The 21,417-nt window shown below is 37.3% G+C and overlaps 1 protein-coding gene across 1 annotated transcript in view; it reads left to right on the top strand.

Moving 5' to 3' along the window:
- Positions 1–540: 540 nt before the first annotated feature.
- CTDP1 (CTD phosphatase subunit 1) overlaps positions 541–21,417 on the top strand; it is a 160,218-nt gene continuing 139,341 nt past the window's right edge. The window contains exons 1-2 of the mRNA XM_027852376.1: positions 541–842; positions 19,872–19,955. Coding sequence (XP_027708177.1) covers positions 19,915–19,955 — 41 coding nt within the window. The 5' untranslated portion in view covers positions 541–842; positions 19,872–19,914. The remainder of the gene's footprint in view (positions 843–19,871; positions 19,956–21,417) is intronic.

Genomic DNA, 21,417 nt, shown 5'->3' on the forward strand with positions numbered 1-21,417 from the left:
AAGCCGGGCCCTAAATACGCAAGCGTTTACGACTCTGCCTTCCCTCTCCCTGTTCCATCCTCCCTCCCCATCCTGACCCTCTCCTAAAGGAACAGTTACTACTTTTTCTCACACCTTTCTAACCTCTCCTTCCACTCCGCCTCTCTTCCCTTGAAGTCGCTATTCCTCTCTCCCCCTTTGGGGGAGGGCTAACCTTCCTCCGTTCGCTTCCTGGTCTCGAGCCCGGCGGCGAGCGCGTTGCCATAGCGACCCGTCCCGCGCGCCCTGTTGCCCCCCAGCCCCCGGGAACTAGAGGCGGAGGCGCTGAAGCAGGGGAGCGGGCCCGGTGCACACGCGGCCGGGAGGGTGATGGAGGCGCCGGCGGACCCCAGCGGCGGCGGCGGTGGCGGCGGCGGCGTCGGGGACTCTGCCACCGCCAAGGGGCCAGAGTCGGGCGGCTCTGCTGAGGGCCCAGCGGCGCTGGCGTCGGCCGTGACCGAGATCCGCTGCCCGGGCCCCAGGCCGCTGAGGCTGCTGGAGTGGAAGGTGGCGGCCGGCACGGCTGTGCAGATCGGCACGGTGCTGGCTGTGTGTCTCCCCATCGTGCCTCCCGCCGGCGGAGAAGCGGGCGCGCTGCCGGCTTGCAGTGCGCGTCGGAGAGCCGGGGAAGGAGAGGGAGAAGGGGGCGGCGGCGGCGAGGGGAGCCCCCACCTGTGCGGGAACCAGCGCGGGGAGCCCTTTCCCTGCCCGGAGGCTGGCGGCTGCGGCCGGACCCAGCGGTTGGCGGAGCGCAGAGTGAAGTCGGAGAGGGCAGGAGTGGTGCTGGAGCTGTGTGCGCAGCGGGGACAGGTGGTCCCTCCAGGGTAAGCCGCTTGCCGGGGGCGCTCCCGTGGTTCCCCCACCCCTCGTCCCCGACCTTTCCAACGCCCCCTGATAGGTGCCGACCCAAGCAAGCTCTCCTCCCCATCCGACAGCCGCAGGCATCTTTGGGCACCCACTTGTTTCTGTTTGCCGACCCGGTGAGACTGGCCCGGGCCGACCTGGGGAGGAGGAGGAAGGAGACTGAGGGAACTAGCGACTGTGCCCAAGCCCGAGTGTTTTCGTTCTTTTTCCTGGAGGGCGGAGGCGGAGAAACTATTCAAAACCGAGAACTTCCGCCGTCTTTAACTTTATGGTCCCGGGACCCTCCTGCACGCCCTCTGTTCTTCTGCTCCTCTTCCTCCCCCCCAATCCCACCCCCAGGCACCTGGGAGGACCACCGAGCTGGGACGGGGGGCCTCTGCGCCTGGTGCATTATAGTAAATCCTCTCACCGACCCGAGAATGCGAGGAGGAGGCAGGTGCTGTTCTGGGAGCTCTCCTGCATCCTAGCTTTTCTATTCCTCCCTCTTTCCCCACCCCACCCGCTGCTCTGCAGGTGGGTTTAAAGGGGAAAATAACGTGATTAAAATAAGGCCCTTACTCTCAGGAATAGCTAGAGGATTCTTTGTTGTCAGGTTTCTGAGGCTCACGTCTGACAGAGATGCCTTAATCTATCAAATGATGACGTTTCTGTAGGGAATGAAAAACGCATTCACCTTGAAATCTGGCTTTTTTTAAATTTGTTTTATTTTTTTGCTATTCCCACCTTACTCTCTGCAGCTTTGGACTCATCTCCTTTAAATCGCTGCTTACTAACTGGACACACAGAAGTTGTTTTTTTTTTTTAATTAAATCTGATTTTCTTTTCTTCTTGAACAAATCTTTTTTCTTCTGTAGCCAGAAAGCTGTGGTTGTTGTTATTTTCATATTACAAAAAATTTGAGGGGATTGGAGTCAGTCTCTAAGAAAACCAAGCATATTTATCCCACTTCTTTTTAAAAAAAATTTTATTTGATTTTAAGATTTAAACAGAAAATTGTGATACTGAAATATGTACATATACATACATATACGGATCTATGTTTAAATACATAGACATCTATGTATGTGTGTGTGTATATACACATACATATACACATATATGTATACATGCACGTATCTGAACCATAATTGGTTATTGTTTTGATACACTAACTTGTTCAAATTGAGCTGGTATTTGGTGTTGTCTGTCTCTTTTTTTCCTGAGCTCTAATCTTGTGAAACTAAGTTATAAAAATGCGATACAATTGTGCATCATAGCTAAGAAGAATGTATGAGACTGAGCTCTCTAGAGTATAAAATTATATCAAGCTTTTGAATCTAGCCAGACTTCTATCCTGTCCCAGTACTTGTTTGTTTCAAACTCTGTGATCATATATTTGACCATATACCTTTTACTGAGTCATTGGGTCATCATAAGATAATTAAAGCTGAAAAAATAATCATTTCACTTGAGTGGTAGAATCCACTGCTGAAATGTCTTTTTTTTTTTTCCAAACATTGTAGATTACTTTCATCAAGTTCTTGAACTTGTGGTATTCTTTACTGTGCAGTAGCTCTAAGGAAAATTGGCCTGTAATTAATTTTCTTTCCCCATGGGTTTAAAGTAATGCTATTTGTTTTGTGGTGGTGGTGGGGAGTGGTCAATTTTTTGTATGGTATTATTATTTGCAATTGGTGAAAATAGCATAAATTAACCTTTTTGTAAGACCTTAGGGTAAGCATGATGTGGAGGGTAGAAAGCTATCTTGAGTGTCATTCAGAACTGTGTTCAAATTCCACTTCTGACACATGCTGGCTGTGTCCCCCTGGGCAAGCCAGTTACCTCAATCTGCTAAGCAACCCTCTAAGACTAGGAGTTACAGAATAATAGCTGATTTGAGAGAGATTTCCTTCACTTTCAGTTCCCTACACCAATGAAATTACAACCCACAAAGGTAACTTAGGTTTAGCCTAAAGGTAAAAACAAATCAATTTAATTGCTTACATAGCATTTGTTGTTATTATTCCATATATATGTGTGTGTGTGTGTGTGTGTGTATATATATGTAATAATATGGCATCATAGATCTAGAACTGGAAGGGAGCTCAGAGTTTAGCCCCTTCTTTTTACAGATGAGGAAACTTTTGACCCAAGGAAGTTAAGTAACTTGCCCAAGATCATATAGCTAAGGACATGTAAGAAAAGAGATTTGAACATCAGATTCAGTGCTTTTTACTACTTTTTTTTTCCACCATTGAAATTAAATTTGACAGGAATGTCAATCTTTTGGTATATTTTTGCTCTTTCAGTTCAAGATATGAATATGAGAAAAGGCATTTCCAACCCTTGTGAAGTTCAGACTAATGGAGGATAGAACATTAGCAAATAAATACATCTGCAGTGAGCATTTGCCATTACAATTGCCATTACAAGAATCGCAAAGCAAGGTGAAGGTCCGTGGTTTTTTACATTTTAGTTGGGCTAAATAGGTAAAGAGGTGAAAGGGAGGTTTTTTCAGGCATAGGGAACACTAAAAGCAAAAGTACAGGATACATTTGGAGGACAGAGAATAGTCTGTTTTGACTTAATCATAGAGTATTTGGAGGGAAGTAATATGAAATAAGACTGACCAAATTGGTTCCACTTGTGCAGTCAAGACAAGTCAGCAAATGTTTATTAATCTCTTACTATATGCCAGGAGTTGAGCTCACAGTCTAATGCAGAAGACAACATGCAAACAGCTATTTACAAGCAAGATATAAACAGAATTAATTGGAGATAAGCCCAGAGGGAGGTCACTAACATTAAGGAGGACAGGGAAAGACTTCTTGCAGATGGTGGGATTTTAGATGAGACTTGAAGAAAGCCAGGGAATCCTGGAGAGGGAGCATTCCAGGCATGAGATGCCCAGGAATGTGTGAAAATACATGAAGTCTGGAGATGAAGTGTTGTATGTGATCCATAGCAAGGAGGCTAGAGCCAGAGTAACTAGATCACAGAGCAAACTGGGAGAGTAAGGTGTAAGAAAGTTGGAAAGGTTTTTGAAGGTCAGAGTATTTTATGTCTATGACCCTGAAGGCAATAGGGAAGTGACATGGTCAGACTTAGGCTTTATGAAGACCACTTGGGTAGCTTAGTGGAAGATGGCCTGGAGGTCCTTTGATGCCAGAGGAGTTTGAAATTTGTTTAGTAAGTAATAGGGAGAGGGATCTCCTGAAGAATTGAGCACAAAATACTTACGTGGCCAAATAGCCACATAAGGAAGATTAGTCTGTCAGCTGTTTGAATGATATTTTGGAGAAGAGAGAGAGTGGTAAGACCTATTTAGAGACTGTTGCAATAGTCCTGGCAAATGTTATTGGGGTGGTGGATATGGGATTAGTAGGAAGAAGATGGATATGAGAGAGCTTGTAGAGGTATAATTAACTAGGACTTCACAGTGGGTTGGATATGTAAGGTAGAGAGGAAAGAATCAGAATTTTGAAAAGCTGATTGTTAGACCATTGATGACCTATGGCTTGGTAGTATTAATAGAAGTGGGGAAGTCGGAAGGAAAAACAAGTTTAGGAGAAAAGATTAGAAGAATAGTTTTGGTCATTTTGAGTTGGAGTTGGCTATCCTGTTGGAGATATACCACAGGCTTAGAACATTCAGGTCCAGAGCTCAGAAGAGAGGGCAAGATTAGAGATAATAGATGTGGGAATCTTCTGCATTGAAGGAATCCCTTAATACCCTTAGTGAGTGAATGAGATTGTCCAGGGAGAAAGAGTGCAGAAGAAAGAGAAGATTATTTTGGACAATAGTAGTAAGCAACACCCTTCCTCAGCCTCTCTACTAGTGCAGTGCTTTGCACAGAGATACGTGGTGGATAAAATTGGATGAGGAGCCAGTGAAGAAAACAGTTGTAGTTATTGAATTGGGAGGAAAACTAGGAAAGTATATATTCTCCGAAGCCAATAAATCCTGTTCAGCGCTGGGATATGGCAGAACAGTGTCAAATTCTGGTGGAAAATAAAAAAGAACCATAAGAAAGGCTGTTGAATTGGCAGTTAGATGGTCATTGGCATTTTGAGACAGTTTCAATAGAATGGTAGGAGTTAAAGATGCAATAGGTTGAGGAAATGGAGGCATTGGTTATGGATGACTTTTTCAAGAAGTTGTGTGTCCAGGAGAGAGGTGGAATGGTATCTGGAATGGTCAAAGGAGGAATTGGTTTTTAGGATTTGACACAGTAGTTTGATATAAGCTAATGATAATGTCTTCCTTGGGCAACTTTTCTTTCTCCTGATCTTTATTACATGACATGTTTTTTTGTGTGTTTTGAGTCCCCTTTTTGCCACTAATTCTCCATGTGTCATGACCTTGGGAGATATCTTTGGATGGGTCTTATCTTTACCTGTAAAAAAGGAAGGACGTTGATCTCTTAAGTATGCCTCTCTTAGCTTTAAGATTCCATTATGTACAAAATGTGCATGTGTGTCTATCTTTATATACACAATTCTCCCAATCAACAAGTATTATTAAGTACCCACACTGTGCTTGGCCTAAGGGAATAGGGACAAAATGACAGTACTTATGGGGGCAAAGACAAAATGACAATTCTTAAGGGAATTTATATTTTCTTGGGGGAGATAATGTACATAAATAAGCTTATACAGAGTATATTGAAGATAATTTGGAGGAGGAAAGGGAGGTACTAATCACTGGGGGATCAGAAAAGGCTTCATGTAAAAGGTGGCACTTATCATAGTTTTGAAGGAAACAGTGAATTATAAGAGACAGAGGTGAGGACGGTGCATTCCAGGCATGGGCTTTCCTGCTTTGTTCATTAGGCTCCTTAGTGTTTGTGAGAACTCGTCTTTGGTGAAGCTTAGCTAGGGAAAGACCATTTAGCAAAGTCATTAGTTAGGGCCCTGTTTGCATTTCTTCTGGCAACTCTAATTATATTTGTTTGAACTAAGGTTTAATGCTTCATTATAATCATTAGTGTGTGCCAAGGAATGATGTATTTTAATTTCTACAAGCATGCCTGACTTTTTCAGTAGGAGCAAAGGATGTTTATTTTCACATACGTGGGCACTTGTGATTAAGAAATAGGCCTTAAAACTAAAGTGTTTTTTTTTTTTCTTCATAGTTTCTTTGTGTGATATTGCCATTTCATATGTGAACATTTTTGAGGCATTGGGGTATAGTGTTCAGAGTACTTCACTTGGAATCAGAAGAGATCTTGGTATAAATTACTTTTCTAATACACAGTCATTGTGTGACCTTGGGCAAGTCACTTATGCTTCTGTGATGTCTTACATATTATGGTAAATGTGACATAGTCTTTTCTTGGTAACTTAAGTACATTATGAACCTCAGTTTTTGAATGTGGTCTTAATTTCTTCTTTAAAAAAAAACTTGAATTTTATTTTTTAACATTTTAAATGAGGGGGTTGAACCAGATCTTCAAGTTCTGAGTAGCCTTTGGGAGTCCTTTCTCATCCAACAGTGCTCTTGATTTTGTGATTTTGTAAATCACTAAATGACTCAAGACTACTCTCTATGCCTTTGAGTTTCTGGTTTTCTTTCTTTTTTTCAAAACTTTTTCTGTTGCTTATCTTGCTGCCATCTATCACTTTCAGCTCTGTGCTTTCCTATAACAGATCTGATGTTTCTGTTCCTCTCCCTCCCCATTCTAATTTGCTTTTCCATCTGCTTCTAGCAGATATTAAACAGTAAAATAATCAAACTTTTTAAAACTTGTAAAATAAAGTTAAGTATTAGACTCTGAGGGAGATATTCACATTTTGACTGCTGATGTACAATTTTCACTTACTATTTTTTTTAAAATTCAAAATCTTGTACTAGGTTATTTGTCAGAATACTAACCTTGAAGGTTAAATTATATTAGTGGTATGTGCCTGAATTATTAATCTGAAACTTGAGACCTGGCAAAAGAACTTTATAAATCATCTAGTTCAACTTCCACATTTTATAAATGAGGAAACTGAAGCATAGAAACAAGTGATTTGTACAGAGTGACACAACAAATAATATTAGTGGCCAACAATAAAACTTAGAAGTTGTTCAAAATAATATTATGTTTAAAATTGTTTAAAATAATGTTAAGGAAAAGGAAGATCTCATGTAAGCACCTGTAATCTGACATTGTATTGTTTCAGTATTGCTTACTAAATAAAGCATGATATTAAAGAGAAATGAAACAGAGATTGTTAGCTTAAAAATAATAAGCCTGTGAGGCAATTTTTTAAAAAAAAATCTTGACTTGGATTATTTGATCAGCATTCTTTTGGTACCTCTTCCTAAAGAACTTCCATTATATTCCTTTTTCAGTGATGTGCTTTTTGAATATTTTAGAGATTAGTCTATACCAATAAAATATCAGCATATTCCCAAACTTAATGATAGTTTACGTAATTATTTAAGATTTTTAAATCAATTTACATTTAAAAAGTTTTATCCTCATAACAGTTGAATTAAGTTATCATTGCAAATATTACTCTCTCCATTTTATTGATGAGGAAATCTTAAATTCCTTAAGTTGTACAGCTTGTAAGTAGTAGAGTTGGCTTGAATTTGAACCCAAGTCTTCTGGTTCCAAGGTTGGTCATCTTTCCATTAAACCAGGTAGGTGTAATTACAGGGGGCATAAGTCTGGTATTTGTGTAGCTTTGAGGCTGTGCATGCCACATTGCCTTATATAGCCCAAGTTCAGAAATGCTATGCATATGTTTGAACACTGAAGTAAAATTTAAACTAATTTTGATTTGAGAATTTTTAACACCATTTGAACCTGTTCATTCCTAGAACTGAAAATCATTGTTATTTTTGACTTTTTGTCTTATGACATTGCTGTCATTGGCACAGAATATCCTATTTGCGTTGTACATCTCAAGGTATGACCACAAACAAACAAAAAACCAACAGGGCAAGGCAAATGTGAGAAGAGGTCATTAGAAGTCATCTCCAAGTGTCTGTAATAGTAAGTTTGGAGAAGACTGTTACTACTGAAGCATGAAGATTGTATTTATACTCCAAAAGAAGAATTTTTATGATGGTATGACAATACTCTTCAGTATTTCAAGAAGCCATGATTCCTTTGGTGTAGCAACATTGTGGTGTAGTAACGAGTCTGTATTTTGAGTTAGATATCTATGTGAACTAGAACAAGTCACTTTATAAGTCACTTCACTTTAGTTCATACATAACCTTATATTTAAAATGGAGTTGGGGTTATTTGATTATTTGACAGCTGAGGTACTTTTTAGATTGAAATTTGTGATCTTCTGACACACCTTCTTCTGATGAAACATTGCAAGTCCCTCTGGATCTTATTTTCGTTAGTTTTTGTAACTATCACGAAAAACCCATTACTTGGTGGTCAGCTTTAGGTTACTTGCACTTAACTACACTAGTCCTTAACTATCCTGATCTGTTACCATTGGATACTCGGAGTCTTTCTAACTTGGACCTGCCTTAATTTGTTCTGTGTTGGTATGCCATAAACTTCAAGAACCCAGGATCATTTCCATAAGGCATCACAGGATTTTAATGGGGAAAGGGAAGGGACCTCTCTAGCTAAAAGAAGATAAATTAATTTAACTTTAAGACCAAACCTCAGTGTATTAGTTTAATTATTACATTGCATTTGTATTTTATTTTCTAGAAGCAGAAGACTAGGGGTAAGGAAATTTGGTGTGAACATTCACCTAGAACACTCGAAACATTCTAAAAATCTGTAGGGAAAGAATGTTTTTGCAAACTCAATATACTTAATACTTCAATTTTATTTATAATAGTCTAGGCTTTTTGGATGTTTTCTAAAATCTTTTCCTTTTTTTCCCCCTTCAAACTGGCATCAGTGATCTTGGTTGCTTTAGAAATTAATTCCAGTTAAGCTATTTTTTTCCTTCCCTGTTGACTATTGCTCAAACGATCGCATTTAACTCTGCAGGGTGTGAAAGTATCACATAACCCAGTGAGTTCTATTAAACTAGCAGTTGGTTGTATTTCAAGTCTAGTTATAGTTTAACAGGCAACAGTTAAAACTTTTTACTTCCTTTGTCTCATGGTGGCAAATTATGTATGGGGTGTTGGTGGTGTTGGTGTTAATTTCTTATTTGAGTGCTTTAGAATTAAACTTATTTAAAGTCTGTGAGTCTTATAGAATGTTTGGTGTTTAAAGATGCTCTATGCTGAGGTGTCATAGTCACAGCCTCAAGCAGCTAGCAAAACTTCTGAGCGAGGCCTAAACCAGATTAAAATGTAATTGGAATATGTTTAACAAAATAAACAATGTTAATTTGTGGTTTTCTAAGTCAATATCTTTTTCTATTTGAGTGTGACAACACTGCTCTATAGGATCCGAGAAAGTATAATATATGTTGTCAGACACTGATTTCTTAGCATAAGTGTGTATTTTGGCTACTGTTATGTTATTTAAAAACAAAAACAAACTTTTTTTTTTGAGTTAACAAATGGTACCTGAAGAATTTCTGAATATATTGTTTCCAATTAAAACTTATTCTTAAGCTAGGGTTGGTGAATTTGTTCTTTTAATGTTTTGATTACTGGATTTCTATATAATTGGTTCCTTTTATAATCCTATAATATTTTATTTTATACATTTAAAAACCTAATCTCAAGAGAAGGGGTCCATAGCCTTCATCAGACACCCTTGGACTGGGACTAAAAAAAGGTGAAGAACTCAAGTCAAAAATAATTGTTGGGATGAGAAACTGCTGAGCTTCACCTGTTGATTATGCTTGTTCTTCTTTTCTCAACCTCTGATTTGTGGTATTTGAACTGTGAGGCTTTGGGACTGACTCGATGCATGTTGAAATCTCCTCCATGCCTTCCTATTTTGTGCTGAACAAAGGACATGTCCAACATAGTAGAGGCCTTTCTCTTGTCTCTCTGTCTTGCTAAAAGAGAAAAGTACATTTTATGATGCAGAGATGAAAAAGACTTTTGAGTTGAGGAAACTGAGACTCCAATAAATGACTTGTCCAAGGCCAAAGAAGTAAGTAGCAGAATCAGGATTCAAACAGATCTTAAGACTGTATATGGGATTCCTTATATACATATATACCTTTTATACCATTTTTTTTATGTATTCACCATTATTGGTAACAGCCTGTTGTCTACTTGTGCATATCATCTTTCTTAATATTACCTTTTTAGTTATTTGTAAGTTTTATTCATCTAAATTGTTTCATGACTTGCATGGAATCACTTGGGAGAGATGTACTGATGATAGAAAGTGAGCATTTATGACAGTGAGCTGTTTGGGACAATAGAAAGAACTGTGTAGTTTCTAAAATGAAGTCTAGCCTGATCTTTCCCTGTAAGCCTTTTCCCATCTCATTGTCCATCTGCTACACTCATTCGTGATATACATATTGATGAACTTACTTGGTTGGCTGCATGCCACTGTCCAGGCAACATGTATTTTTGTTTACCCCACCATTTTACTATACTGGTGGTATATATGGAAAAATTAAAAGTCAGAGAAGAGAAGAGTATAGGTATCTTACTTTGAAAATTTGTTCCTCATATATACTGAAATACTTATACATCACTTTTTGTGATAGCAAAGAATTGAAAATAAAGGAGATACCCCTCCACTGGGTAATGACTAAACAAATTGTGGTATATGAATGTAACGAAATAGTACTGTGCTGTAAGAAATGATGTCTGTGATGAATACAGAAAAACATGGAAAGATCTGTATGAATTGATGCAGAGTGAAGAAAGTAGAGCCAATAAAAACATATACACAATAACTAATACAATGTGAATGGAAATAACAACTACACAGCCAAAAAAAAATCAGGATATAACAGAATTATAAAGATCAAGCAGACTCAGGTGAAGAGATATGATGGAACATCCCCAACCCACCCCTTCAGAAAGCTGGGAGGTCCATAGGCATCACAATTGCACATCTTTTCAGATTTTTTTCAGTAAATATCGGTTGTGCTGAGTTTGGTTTTTTTTTTTCTCCTCTGTAAAAATACTGTTTGTTATAGAGGATGGCTCTGGGAAGAGGGGGAGATACTTGATAACTATGGTGATATAAGAAACAGAAAACAGCAATAAAAACTTATTTTAAAAAATAAAGATAAGTAAAGTAGCTCAAAAGACATATATTCTTCATAAATTGACTTAATAGGACAGTGCAGTTTTAAAGGAATGCTGTAAAAGAAGTATTAAAAATAAATTTTCATAATTTTATATTTTTGTATTAGGATTTTCTTGAGGGAGGCTGAGCATATTTATTTTATCTTCTACTTTGTTTTGTTTTATCTTTAAGCTGACCCCTTTCAGATTCTGCAGTGTAGCTAAACTTCAGTTGTATTGTGGGTTTCTGCCTCAACAACAATTCTGAGAAATTGTTCTTAGATGGCTCGTGACCAAATTTGTGGTTAGGCCCAGCTCTGTCTCTGATAGCTAGACTTTTAGTGGCAAATTAGTGTCATTTACTTTCAGGCTGAATATAGTTTTTCTTTTGGTGGGTGATGGAAGAGTAAAAGAGTAGATAATTCATAATGATCATACTAAAGAATCTTGGTAATAAAGCTTTTTTAAAAAACTCATGGAATTTTCATAATAAATAGCAAAATTTACATTAAAATAAAGGAATTTAGAATTTTAGAGTCGTAAGGGACTTAAGTAAGACATTGGTCTAAGAGTTCTTATCCTAGGCTCTGTGGAACTTGGATGGGGAAAAAATTACATCTTTGATTCAATATAATGTTTCTTTTGTAACTATGTATTTTATTTTGTTAAAAATGTTCTTAGAAGGGTCCCATAAGTTTACCAGACTACTAAAAATGGTCTATGAGGGAAGGGGACAGGAAAGAAGTAAGTATTTATATAGTGCCTACTATGTGCCAGGCACCATGCTACGCATTTTACTCTAAAAAAAAGATTATCCTTTGCTTTGGTCCAACATGTGTGTCAATAGAGGAGGAAAATGGGCCTCTTTTGAGAGCTAAAACTTTTGCTCTTGGTTACATAGCTGAATAGTGGCAGGACTCAACCAAGTATTTGACTCTTAGTCCAGTGTTCTTTTTACATTACTATTTTTTGTTTGTTTTTGTTTGTTTTTTTTTTGCTAGGCAATGGGGTTAAGTGACTTGCCCAGGGTCACTCAGCTAGTTAAGTGTCAAATATCTGAGGCCGGATTTAAACTCAGGTCCTCCTGACTCCCGGGCTGGTGCTTTATCCATTGCGCCACTTAGCTCCCTTACATAACTTTTTTTTTTTTTTTTTTACATTGTGCTTAAGCAGAAAAAAATTGACTTAATTTACCTAATTTGCTCATTGAAGATGGGTACTGAGTACAAAAGTACTAAGGATAGCTTTGGGCTTCTTTGCTTTAATACAAAGAATGATTATTTTAGGAGTTACTTCATGATTTTTCTATTTTTATTTTTGATGGCCAAACCAGGAGGAATACAATCTATCTGGTATTTAATAACCTTTTTTACTCATAGCTTCAGTTCTCTATAACGTTGCTCTTTTTTTGGGGGGGGGGTTGAGATGCAATAATAGTATCAAACAGAGTAATTGCTCTTATGGAAATCAGTGATACCTTGTTTTGCCCTTCTTTGTTTCCTGTTCTATAACCACATACATCTTTTTCTCAGAAGGTACTTGAAGCTTGGTGAATGAATTTTTGTTTGTTCGGTATAGGCATAGGATGCTGAAGAAATCTATATTCACTGGCTCTCTTCCTTGACAATGCCGTCTTAAGACACCTTTGGACTTAATGATGGAAACAGAAAGTCATTTATCTCCCTTTTTCAAAGTATTAGGTTCAAGTGATATGGGCTAGGGAAATCTACCTATGTGACTCATCATAACATGATCTTACATTGTTTTGGTCAGTATGACAAATATATTGACCTAGTGATATTAGACAGTTTAGGATTAGGAATACATTGGGGAGGCATGATTAGATGGCAGGTTTGTATGGGGAAAAAAAAAGTAGGGGTTTTAGTGACCTACAAGCCCAATAACAGATAGTGCAGATGCGAACTGCATTAAAAGAGGCATAACTTCTAAGAATAAAGAAGTTCTAGTCCCTCTGTACTCTGCTCTTATTCCACCTTATTTTGAAGTATTGTATTCAATTCTGTGCATCTTGATTTAAGAAGGAGATTGATAAGGCTGGAAGGTATCCAGAGCAGGGCAACTGGTCTGGTAAAAGTCATATGAAGATTGAAGAAACTGGGGATGTTTAAATAGAGAAAAGGACTGAGGGCCAGGTAGAGGGTAGAGTGGGATGGGGTATGATAACTTTCTTCAGGTTTTTGATGGGCTGTCATATGGAAGAGTGATTCTATTTCTATTTTGCCCCAGAGGGCAGAGCTGGGAGCAGTGGGTAGAAGAAATGACAGAGGCAAATTTAAGCTTGATGTTAGGGTAAACTTCCTATCAATCAACAAGCATTTATTACCTACTTCATACTGTACCAGGTACTGTCCTAAGCAATGAGGATATAAAGAAAAAGTGAAAATAGTCCCTACCCTTAGGATTATATCCTAATGAAGGAGACAACATGTACATGTAGGTATGTATATGGCAGATGCACAATAGATACCAGAAAGCCTTAGAGGAGAAGGCACTAGCCGCTAAAGAGACCCAAGAAAAGCCTTCTGCTTCAAGTGATCTTGAAGAAAGCCAGGGATTTAAGGAAGTGGAGGTGAGGAGGGATTCCAGCCATGGGGGCCAGCTAGTGCAAAGGTGGGAGACAGGGCCTGTAGTAGGCAGGTATGAATTGTGTGGAGTGTAGTAATGAGTGGAAGATGATATGTGAATTGGGAAAAGCTTTACATGCCAAACGGAACTTTGTGATCCTAGAAGTAATAGGGAATCACTGGAATTTAATGAGTAGGAAATGACATGAACAGACTGGAACTTTCAGGAAGGATGGATTGGGTAGGGAGACCAGTTAGGGAGCTAATGCAATAGTCTAGGTCAGAGATGATAGAGACTTGAACTAAGGCTAAGTGCTGTGGGAATAGAGAGAAAGGGAGATACACATATATATATACACACACACACACACATATACATACACACACACACACACACACCCATACACCCATACACATACATATATCCTCAGATGCTTACTGGCTGTGTCACCATGTGTGAGTTACTTAACCTCTCTGTGCCTTGGTGTCTTCATTTGTAAAACTGGGATAATAGCACCTACCTCCCAGGATCAAATGAGATAATAACTGGGAAGTGCTTAGCATGGTACTTGGCAAATAATAAACACTATATAAGTGTTAGCTGTTATTATGTTATTATGTATGTGGGGTGAAGAGATAGTAAAGAATCAAAGATAACACTGAAGTTGTGAACTAGGATTGAGTACAAAATTGACTTTAGTTTATGAACAGGTTGTGTTCATAAAGTTTATTTGTAAGTCATTTGATTGGAAATTAGAGTACATTTTCCTATAAGTAGTGGGTCAATTCATTAAGAACTAGTTGTAATTCTTTACATTTATGATTGAAAAATGGAAAATAACATCATTACAGTATTAGTAATAGAATAAAATCAAGTTTAGTAAAAAGTGTTTTATGTTAAATGCTAGTACTTGAGAAAAAGCAGGCTTAATTATCAAGTAGTTGGAGACTTTGGACTTTTGTAAAGAGCCTTAGAGGTTGACACTAGTTCTTTGTTTAATTTCATTTCCAAACCTAGCATTCCATTTCCTTGATTAAAATGGACACACTCATACAGCTTGGCGACTGGTCCTGCAGGTGATATAGTCACAGCTACTGAGAACCCAGAAAAGAAAGTTTTTGTCAAAAAATTTAACATCAAAAACTGACATGTGGTTTTTGTCAATGGAAATGACTTTAAAGAAGAGGTATTACCATCTGCTTTGTACCTATACCCTCAGGACCATGGAACCTCTCCATTTTACCTATAGCTGAAACCTTCCATATGCTTTATCTCCTCTATTAGAATGGAAATTCTTTGAGAAAAGAGACTGTCTTACCTTTCCATTTGTATCCCTAGTGCTTTGCACTTGGCAGATAATTAATTAATTTTTTTTTCCATTCATTCATGGCCATTGATCAAAATTAGGTCTATGTATCATATCACTTATTCACTTTTTAGACTTCTCTTTGCAGTTTGGCTTCAACTGAAGATTTTCTCTGAGGTGACTGGTAACCTAAGTTACTGGTAACTTAATTGTGAAATCTAGTGATTTCTTTCACCCCAGTACTTAGCACAGTGCCTGGCACACGTAACAGGTGCAACAAATGTTGCTTGTATTAAATTGAATTTTTTTGTTTTTTAAATTTTTATTGATTTTTTTTGTCTTGATATTGAAGTAATTCACCTCCCACCTCTTCCTTTGGGACAAAGGAGAACATTTAGGAAAAACATTTGATACAGAGACTGAGCTGACAACATATATGACATTCTGTCCTAGTAGTATACATACCTCTAACTTTGCTGTGATAGAAGAGGGCTTGTTGATATGTCTCATTAAATCTTCTCTGGAATTTTCCTTAGTCCAGTGACCTTTTTGCAGTCCTCATCCTCCTTATTTAATTTTATACTTTTTCATTTATTCATTTTCTGGCTTCTCTTCCTAGCTCCCTAAAGTGGGTATACTCCCAAAGTTATGACTGTCAGTCTTCTGTCTGTGCATTTCTTCCTTTACAGTTTTATTCAGTCGTATGTTTTCAAAGGGAGAGGGAAGGGAATAAGCTTTAAGCACCCACCAGGTGAAAGGCCCTGTGCTAAGTGCTTTACAAATAGCTTGTTTCATTAATTTTCATTTTCAGTTATCATCTATGGGCAGATGACTCCTACATGATCTATATCTCAACTGTACAGAACATCTCTGTGAGGATGTTATACAAGGGCCTCAAACTCAACATAGTCTAAACCTATTCCTCTTCCTTACTTCATTTGTTGTTAAATGGTATTAACAGTCACCCTGATAACTTATTGGAAACATTTTCCAACTTTCTCTTTTTTTTTCTTTTTTTTTTTTTGGTGAGGCAGTTGGGGTTAAGTGACTTGCCCAGAGTCACACAGCTAGTAAGTGTTATGTGTCTGAGGCCAGATTCGAACTCTGGTCCTCCTAACTCCAGGGCCAGTGCTCTATCCACTGTGCCACGTAGCTGCCCCCCAACCTTCTTTTCTTATCCAACCAGTTGGCAAATTTTGCCAATTCTGCTTTCACTATACTTGTTGCACTTTTCTCCTTTGTTTCTTTTGCAAACCTGTCTAGAACTTATTACCATTCACTTGAAATGGTGTAGTACTTTCATTTAAGGCCCTTTACAACCTAGTGATCTCTTATTTTTCTTACCTTAGTTGTCACTTAACCCTCTTTGCCTCACTTTCTTCATCTGTAAAATGAGCTGTACAAGGAAATGGCAAAACACTCCAGTATCTTTGCCAAGAAAACCCAAAAATTTGGTCACCAAGAGTTTGACATGACTGAACAATAACAACAAAATTCCAGAGGCAGACCAATTAAATTTTGGACATTTCTGACATGCAGGAAAGAGTTGTACACGGATGAAAATGACTAACGACAATAGATAGCTAGTATACTCTCCTTTTTTTTTTCCTACCCCTCTCAACTTATAAAAGCCTTCCTTGGTTCTCTGTTTCCCATCTCTGTATTCCTCTACTCCCATCACACAATATTTTGCTCATACCTCTTATGCACTTATGGATTATTTTATGTTACAGTTATTTGTGTATCATCCCCCATGAGACAATGCAAGCAATGACAGCTACTTTATCTAAACTTTGTATCTACCTTCCCCCAGAGTTGCTTAAATATTTGAATTAGATTTTTTAAAAATCTGCAGATAAAATGAAAAGGAGGAAGGAAAGTGTTTTTGGTCAAGAGTTAGATTTTAGAAAGGAAAGAGGGAAAAGTGAGAAAATTGGATGCGTCTACAAAAGATATTGATTGTAAGAGTAAAATTTAACTGAATATGAGTAGTAGCGAAACAGAGCATTGTATTTGAAGGCTTCAGTTCAAATCCCACCTCTTCCATTTAATACCTGTGTGACCATGGGCAAGTCATTTAACCTCTTTGGGCTTGAGTTTCCTTATCTGTAAAATGAGAAGATTGGGCTAGATGGCACTAATGACCCTTGTAACTCCAAATACCATTCTAGGAACATGATCCTTTCCCCTTAAAAGGTGGTAGAAAAGAGATGTTAGGTCAGAGGGTTCCCTCTGCTGGCCATCAAGTGAGAAGTCAACCCCCAGAACAGTTTGCTTGATGTCTAGTGCTGTTTGGAGTTAGGGAAATGAGACAAGTATAGATAGTCATTCATATATGAAAGTCATTCTATGACTTTGGGTGTGTTTAGTTCTAGGAGTGATCATTAGAGTCTGTGACCTCTTGTGACCTACTCATAAAACTTTCTGGAAAATATTAGACAGATATACAAATTTTAAAAAAGGGAAATCAGTGATTTATGACACAGAGCCCTGTCTTCCTTATTTCCTTGCTTTGCTGAGGTGGAGTTTCAGTGCACCTAACTCGCTTGTTCTAGCACATCAGAATAAAGAAACCTGACTTTAGCATCCATGCTATTTTTTTATGTTGTATACATATAAAATTCTGTTATTATTGATGCCCTCTGTTTTTATACCACCTTCATTGCTAAATAAATCCCTTTCCCCCTCACTTCCTACTCTAGATGTCCTTTGTAGCAAAAAGGACATCTAGTGATGGAGAAAAAAGGCAGTTCATGAAAACCAACCAACAGTGTACTATGTCTGATATCATATGCAATATTCTATGCCAGTACCCCCATATATTTTCAATGAAGTGATGAAGGAGGTACATTTTATCAACTCCTCTCTGGGACCAGATTTTGTCATTATAATTATATTGTGTTCAGTTTTGTTTTGTATATATAATAGTCATGTGCATATTTTTTATGTAGTTCTGCTTGCTTTATCCTGAATTGGTTAATTTAAGTCTTCCCTATGCTTCTCTGAATTCTTCATGTTGACCATTTCTTAAGACATAATAACGTTTATTACACTCAGGTGTCACAATTTTAGTCATTCCTCAATCAGTGTTTTCCTATTTTGTTTCTAGTTTTTAGCTACTGTAAAACTGCTGCTATTAATATTTTCATATATATGAGACTTTTTTTTTTCTGTCTTTGACCTGCTTGGGGTATATGCCTAATAGTGGGATCTGTAGATCAAAGGGTGTAGACATTTTAGTTACTTTTAAAGCCTAATTTCCAAAGACTTCTGCTTTTTATGGTAGTTCTTGTTCTGTGGGGTGTGTGTGTGTGTGTGTGTGTGTGTGTGTGTCTATGTGTATGATTTCACTAAAGAACTCCAGATGTGGAAATACTTTCCACTGCAGCAGATTGGTGACTGATCTACATTTAGACACTGGGAATTCAAGTGACTTGCCCAATGTCCCACAGATAGTAAATATCAGAAGCAGGACTTGAACTCTGGTCATAGGATCACAGATATAGAGCTGGAAACAACCTTTGAGGCCATTTAATCTAACCCCCTAGTTTTACACCATGTCTTCTTGACTCTAAGGTTAGTCCTCAATCCCCTACCCCATACTACTACTTACCTATGAGACTTAATGTCTCTTAAGTTAGAATGAGAGCATCTTTATAAGTTGTGGTGTTTTATGGTTTGTGGGTGTGTTTGGTTTTGTTGGGTTTTTTTTGTTGGTTTTTTTTTTCAACCAGAACTTATTTAAATGGAAAAAACTCGCTTTTGATCTGCCTTTTTTTTCCCCCTTTAGGATATTCCTACTTAACGAAGAAAATTCTACTTAATTCTTTGGATTCTGATTACGGGTCCAAATTTAGCACTATGAAGTTGAATAATCATAAATGTAAACTCATTCATTTAGGTTAAAGTTTTTCCCACACATGATCGTGTATAAATACTGCAAATGTGAGGGGAAAAACCCAAACTTTGGGGAGTGCCCAGCTGACTACAGGCTTAAGAGTATTGTGACTGCCAAAAAAAAAGGGGGGCTGCTGTTGTCTGGATAGCATAAATTTGTGTAATAGCCTCCCACTCTCATCTGGAAATAGTGGGAAGGCTCAGCTTTTGTATATTGTTCCCTAAAGTATATTAAAAAAAAAAAAACTACTGCTGTTACAAGAGAAGTATAGCAAAAGGGAAGTAACAGTACTACTATAGCTTTTGTTGGACAGATTATATATAGAGAGCAATGTGTTCAGTTATGAGCATCACATTTTAAGAGAAATGTCACTAAGTAAGGAGGAAAACAACCAGAATGGTGATAAGACTGGAAAACATGTCAAATAAGAGGTAGCTAAATAAACTGAAACTTAAGCCTGGAGAAGACAGAAAGTCCTCTTGTGGAAGAGGAATTGGTGTCATTCTATAGTTTCAGAAGACAGAACTATGTTTTAGGGAGTTAGATTTTAAGTAAGAGTAAGGAAATAACTGTCACTGTTAGAGTTGCCCATTGGAATGGGCTTCTTTGTGAGATGGAAATTGCTGTCCCTAAACACGGTCAGATTTAAGCTTAATTGTTAAACCAGGGTCATATAATTTAGTTCTTAGCTTTGTGTCAGTGCCTCTAAAAGTATATCAAATAACCATATAACTTTTCAGGGATAACAAAAAGTAACTTTGTGATGAGTGAAGTACAAGAAAAACAAAAAGCTTATGTAGAAAATTATAAATATTGTGGTTTATTGTGGTGGGAAAATGTAGCTAGATTTTTGTCTGTACAGTAGGAATGATAACTAAGGAAAATTTACATGCCTTTTTAGATATTTTCTAATATTTTGCACCTTAAAGTATAGTATTTAATTTAAGGTTAAATCAAGCATCATTTCTTAATTAAATATTATTTGTTCAATGTATTTCTTTTTCAGTTTTTTTATCTCAAATACTACAGAACACATTGATTTTACAGTAGAAATTATGCTATTAAAATGTTTCATGTCACTTTGTTTTTCAGAGGTGTTCTGGTGAGATTAGAAGGATGTAGCCACCCAGTAGTTATGAAAGGTTTATGTGCTGAATGTGGTCAAGACTTAACACAGTAAGTATAATTGTAGATGAAAAATAAATAAAATTTGTTTGAAAATAAGCTGATTAAATGGGTAAGAAGAGAATGTACTTGAGTACTATCATGGCTACAGTATAGTAACAAATATAAATAAACCTAACTTGGATCTCTTTTGGTCTCCTATTTATCATTGCTATCATTGATACTAACTGCAAATTTAAGACTTTTTTTGTTTAGTTATATTAAAATTGGCTTCTTTCATCTTTTTTTATTGTTAGTTTGAAGGCATATAAATTTAATTAAGAAAGTAAACTGCTTGACCTTGTAGTTTCTCTAAAAGTGAACATGATGACAGACAGATATAAAAAGCTTTGAATTGTGCCTGCCAAAAGCCTGAAAGGGACACGGCATAGCTTGAATTGGCACTTATTTGTCTGTCTGCCTGTCTTCGGGTCAGGACTAAATGATCAAAATTTAATTTTTTTAAGTGAATAAAAGTCAGGCATAGCAAAAAAAAAAACCTATGACTATCAATATTTTACCAAGTCTGTTACATTGGTTAAAAAAAAAATCTTATTCCTTGACTATCTTAATTTGATTTTCATGTAAACAATTTTAACCATAAAAAATTAAACATGAAGAATTTAATGCATATTCAAATGTGTATAGTTATACTACTTTTAACCTGTTAAACTAAGAAAAGCAGTTTGATCCTATATTTGAGGATCTAGCTAATGGGGTAAATAAACACATTAGGCAGACATATGTTTTGCTAAAATATTTAGAAAATTCGTAATCCCTCACCCTCACAGGGGATGCACACTTCATCCAGAATATTGGGAATAATGAGACGGTAACTAGGAGCATTTCATTATAATGTTTCTTATGCCTACTTTGTTTAGAGCATTTGACTAAATATTGTGTGACATAATAGTTTGGACTGAATGCTATGTGATGTAATAGTTGCTTGAAATAGGAAAAAAAAATCTCTGAAGTTGGGTCAGTGTTAACCTCTTTTCAGTTTTCCAACACTAAAATTTTCCTAGAGAATTTGTAATATACAGGGAATAATGATTGTTCAGATACACTTAGTAACTGTAAAAGGGAGAAGAGAATAAAGAATATAGAGCATCCATTGCCTTTTATATAATCAAGGCATTATTTGAAGGGGATGAATGAGTGGAATATCTGGAAAAATTACTACCTACAGATTTTCCTCAGTGTTGTCTGCTGCTTGATTTCTGTGTGCTGGACAACCTAGTTTTTCCCTGGTGTTACATGCTATGTAGTAATGCTAAGATGTGTTAGACTTGTAGGAGCTCCAAAGGAGAAGTTGAAGTGCTAATTTTTGTTGAAAACTTAGAAGGGAATATGTGTGTCTGTTAACATAGATTGATCTTAGGGTCATAGATTTAGAGCTGCGATAAAACACTTAATCCTGCTAGTATAAAAATGAGGCAAGCAGTACTATTTTATTTTATTGTCAGGCCTTTAT

The sequence above is a fragment of the Vombatus ursinus genome, unplaced genomic scaffold, assembly GCF_900497805.2.
Source record: "Vombatus ursinus unplaced genomic scaffold, bare-nosed wombat genome assembly UNPS02009573.1, whole genome shotgun sequence".
NCBI lineage: Eukaryota > Metazoa > Chordata > Mammalia > Diprotodontia > Vombatidae > Vombatus > Vombatus ursinus.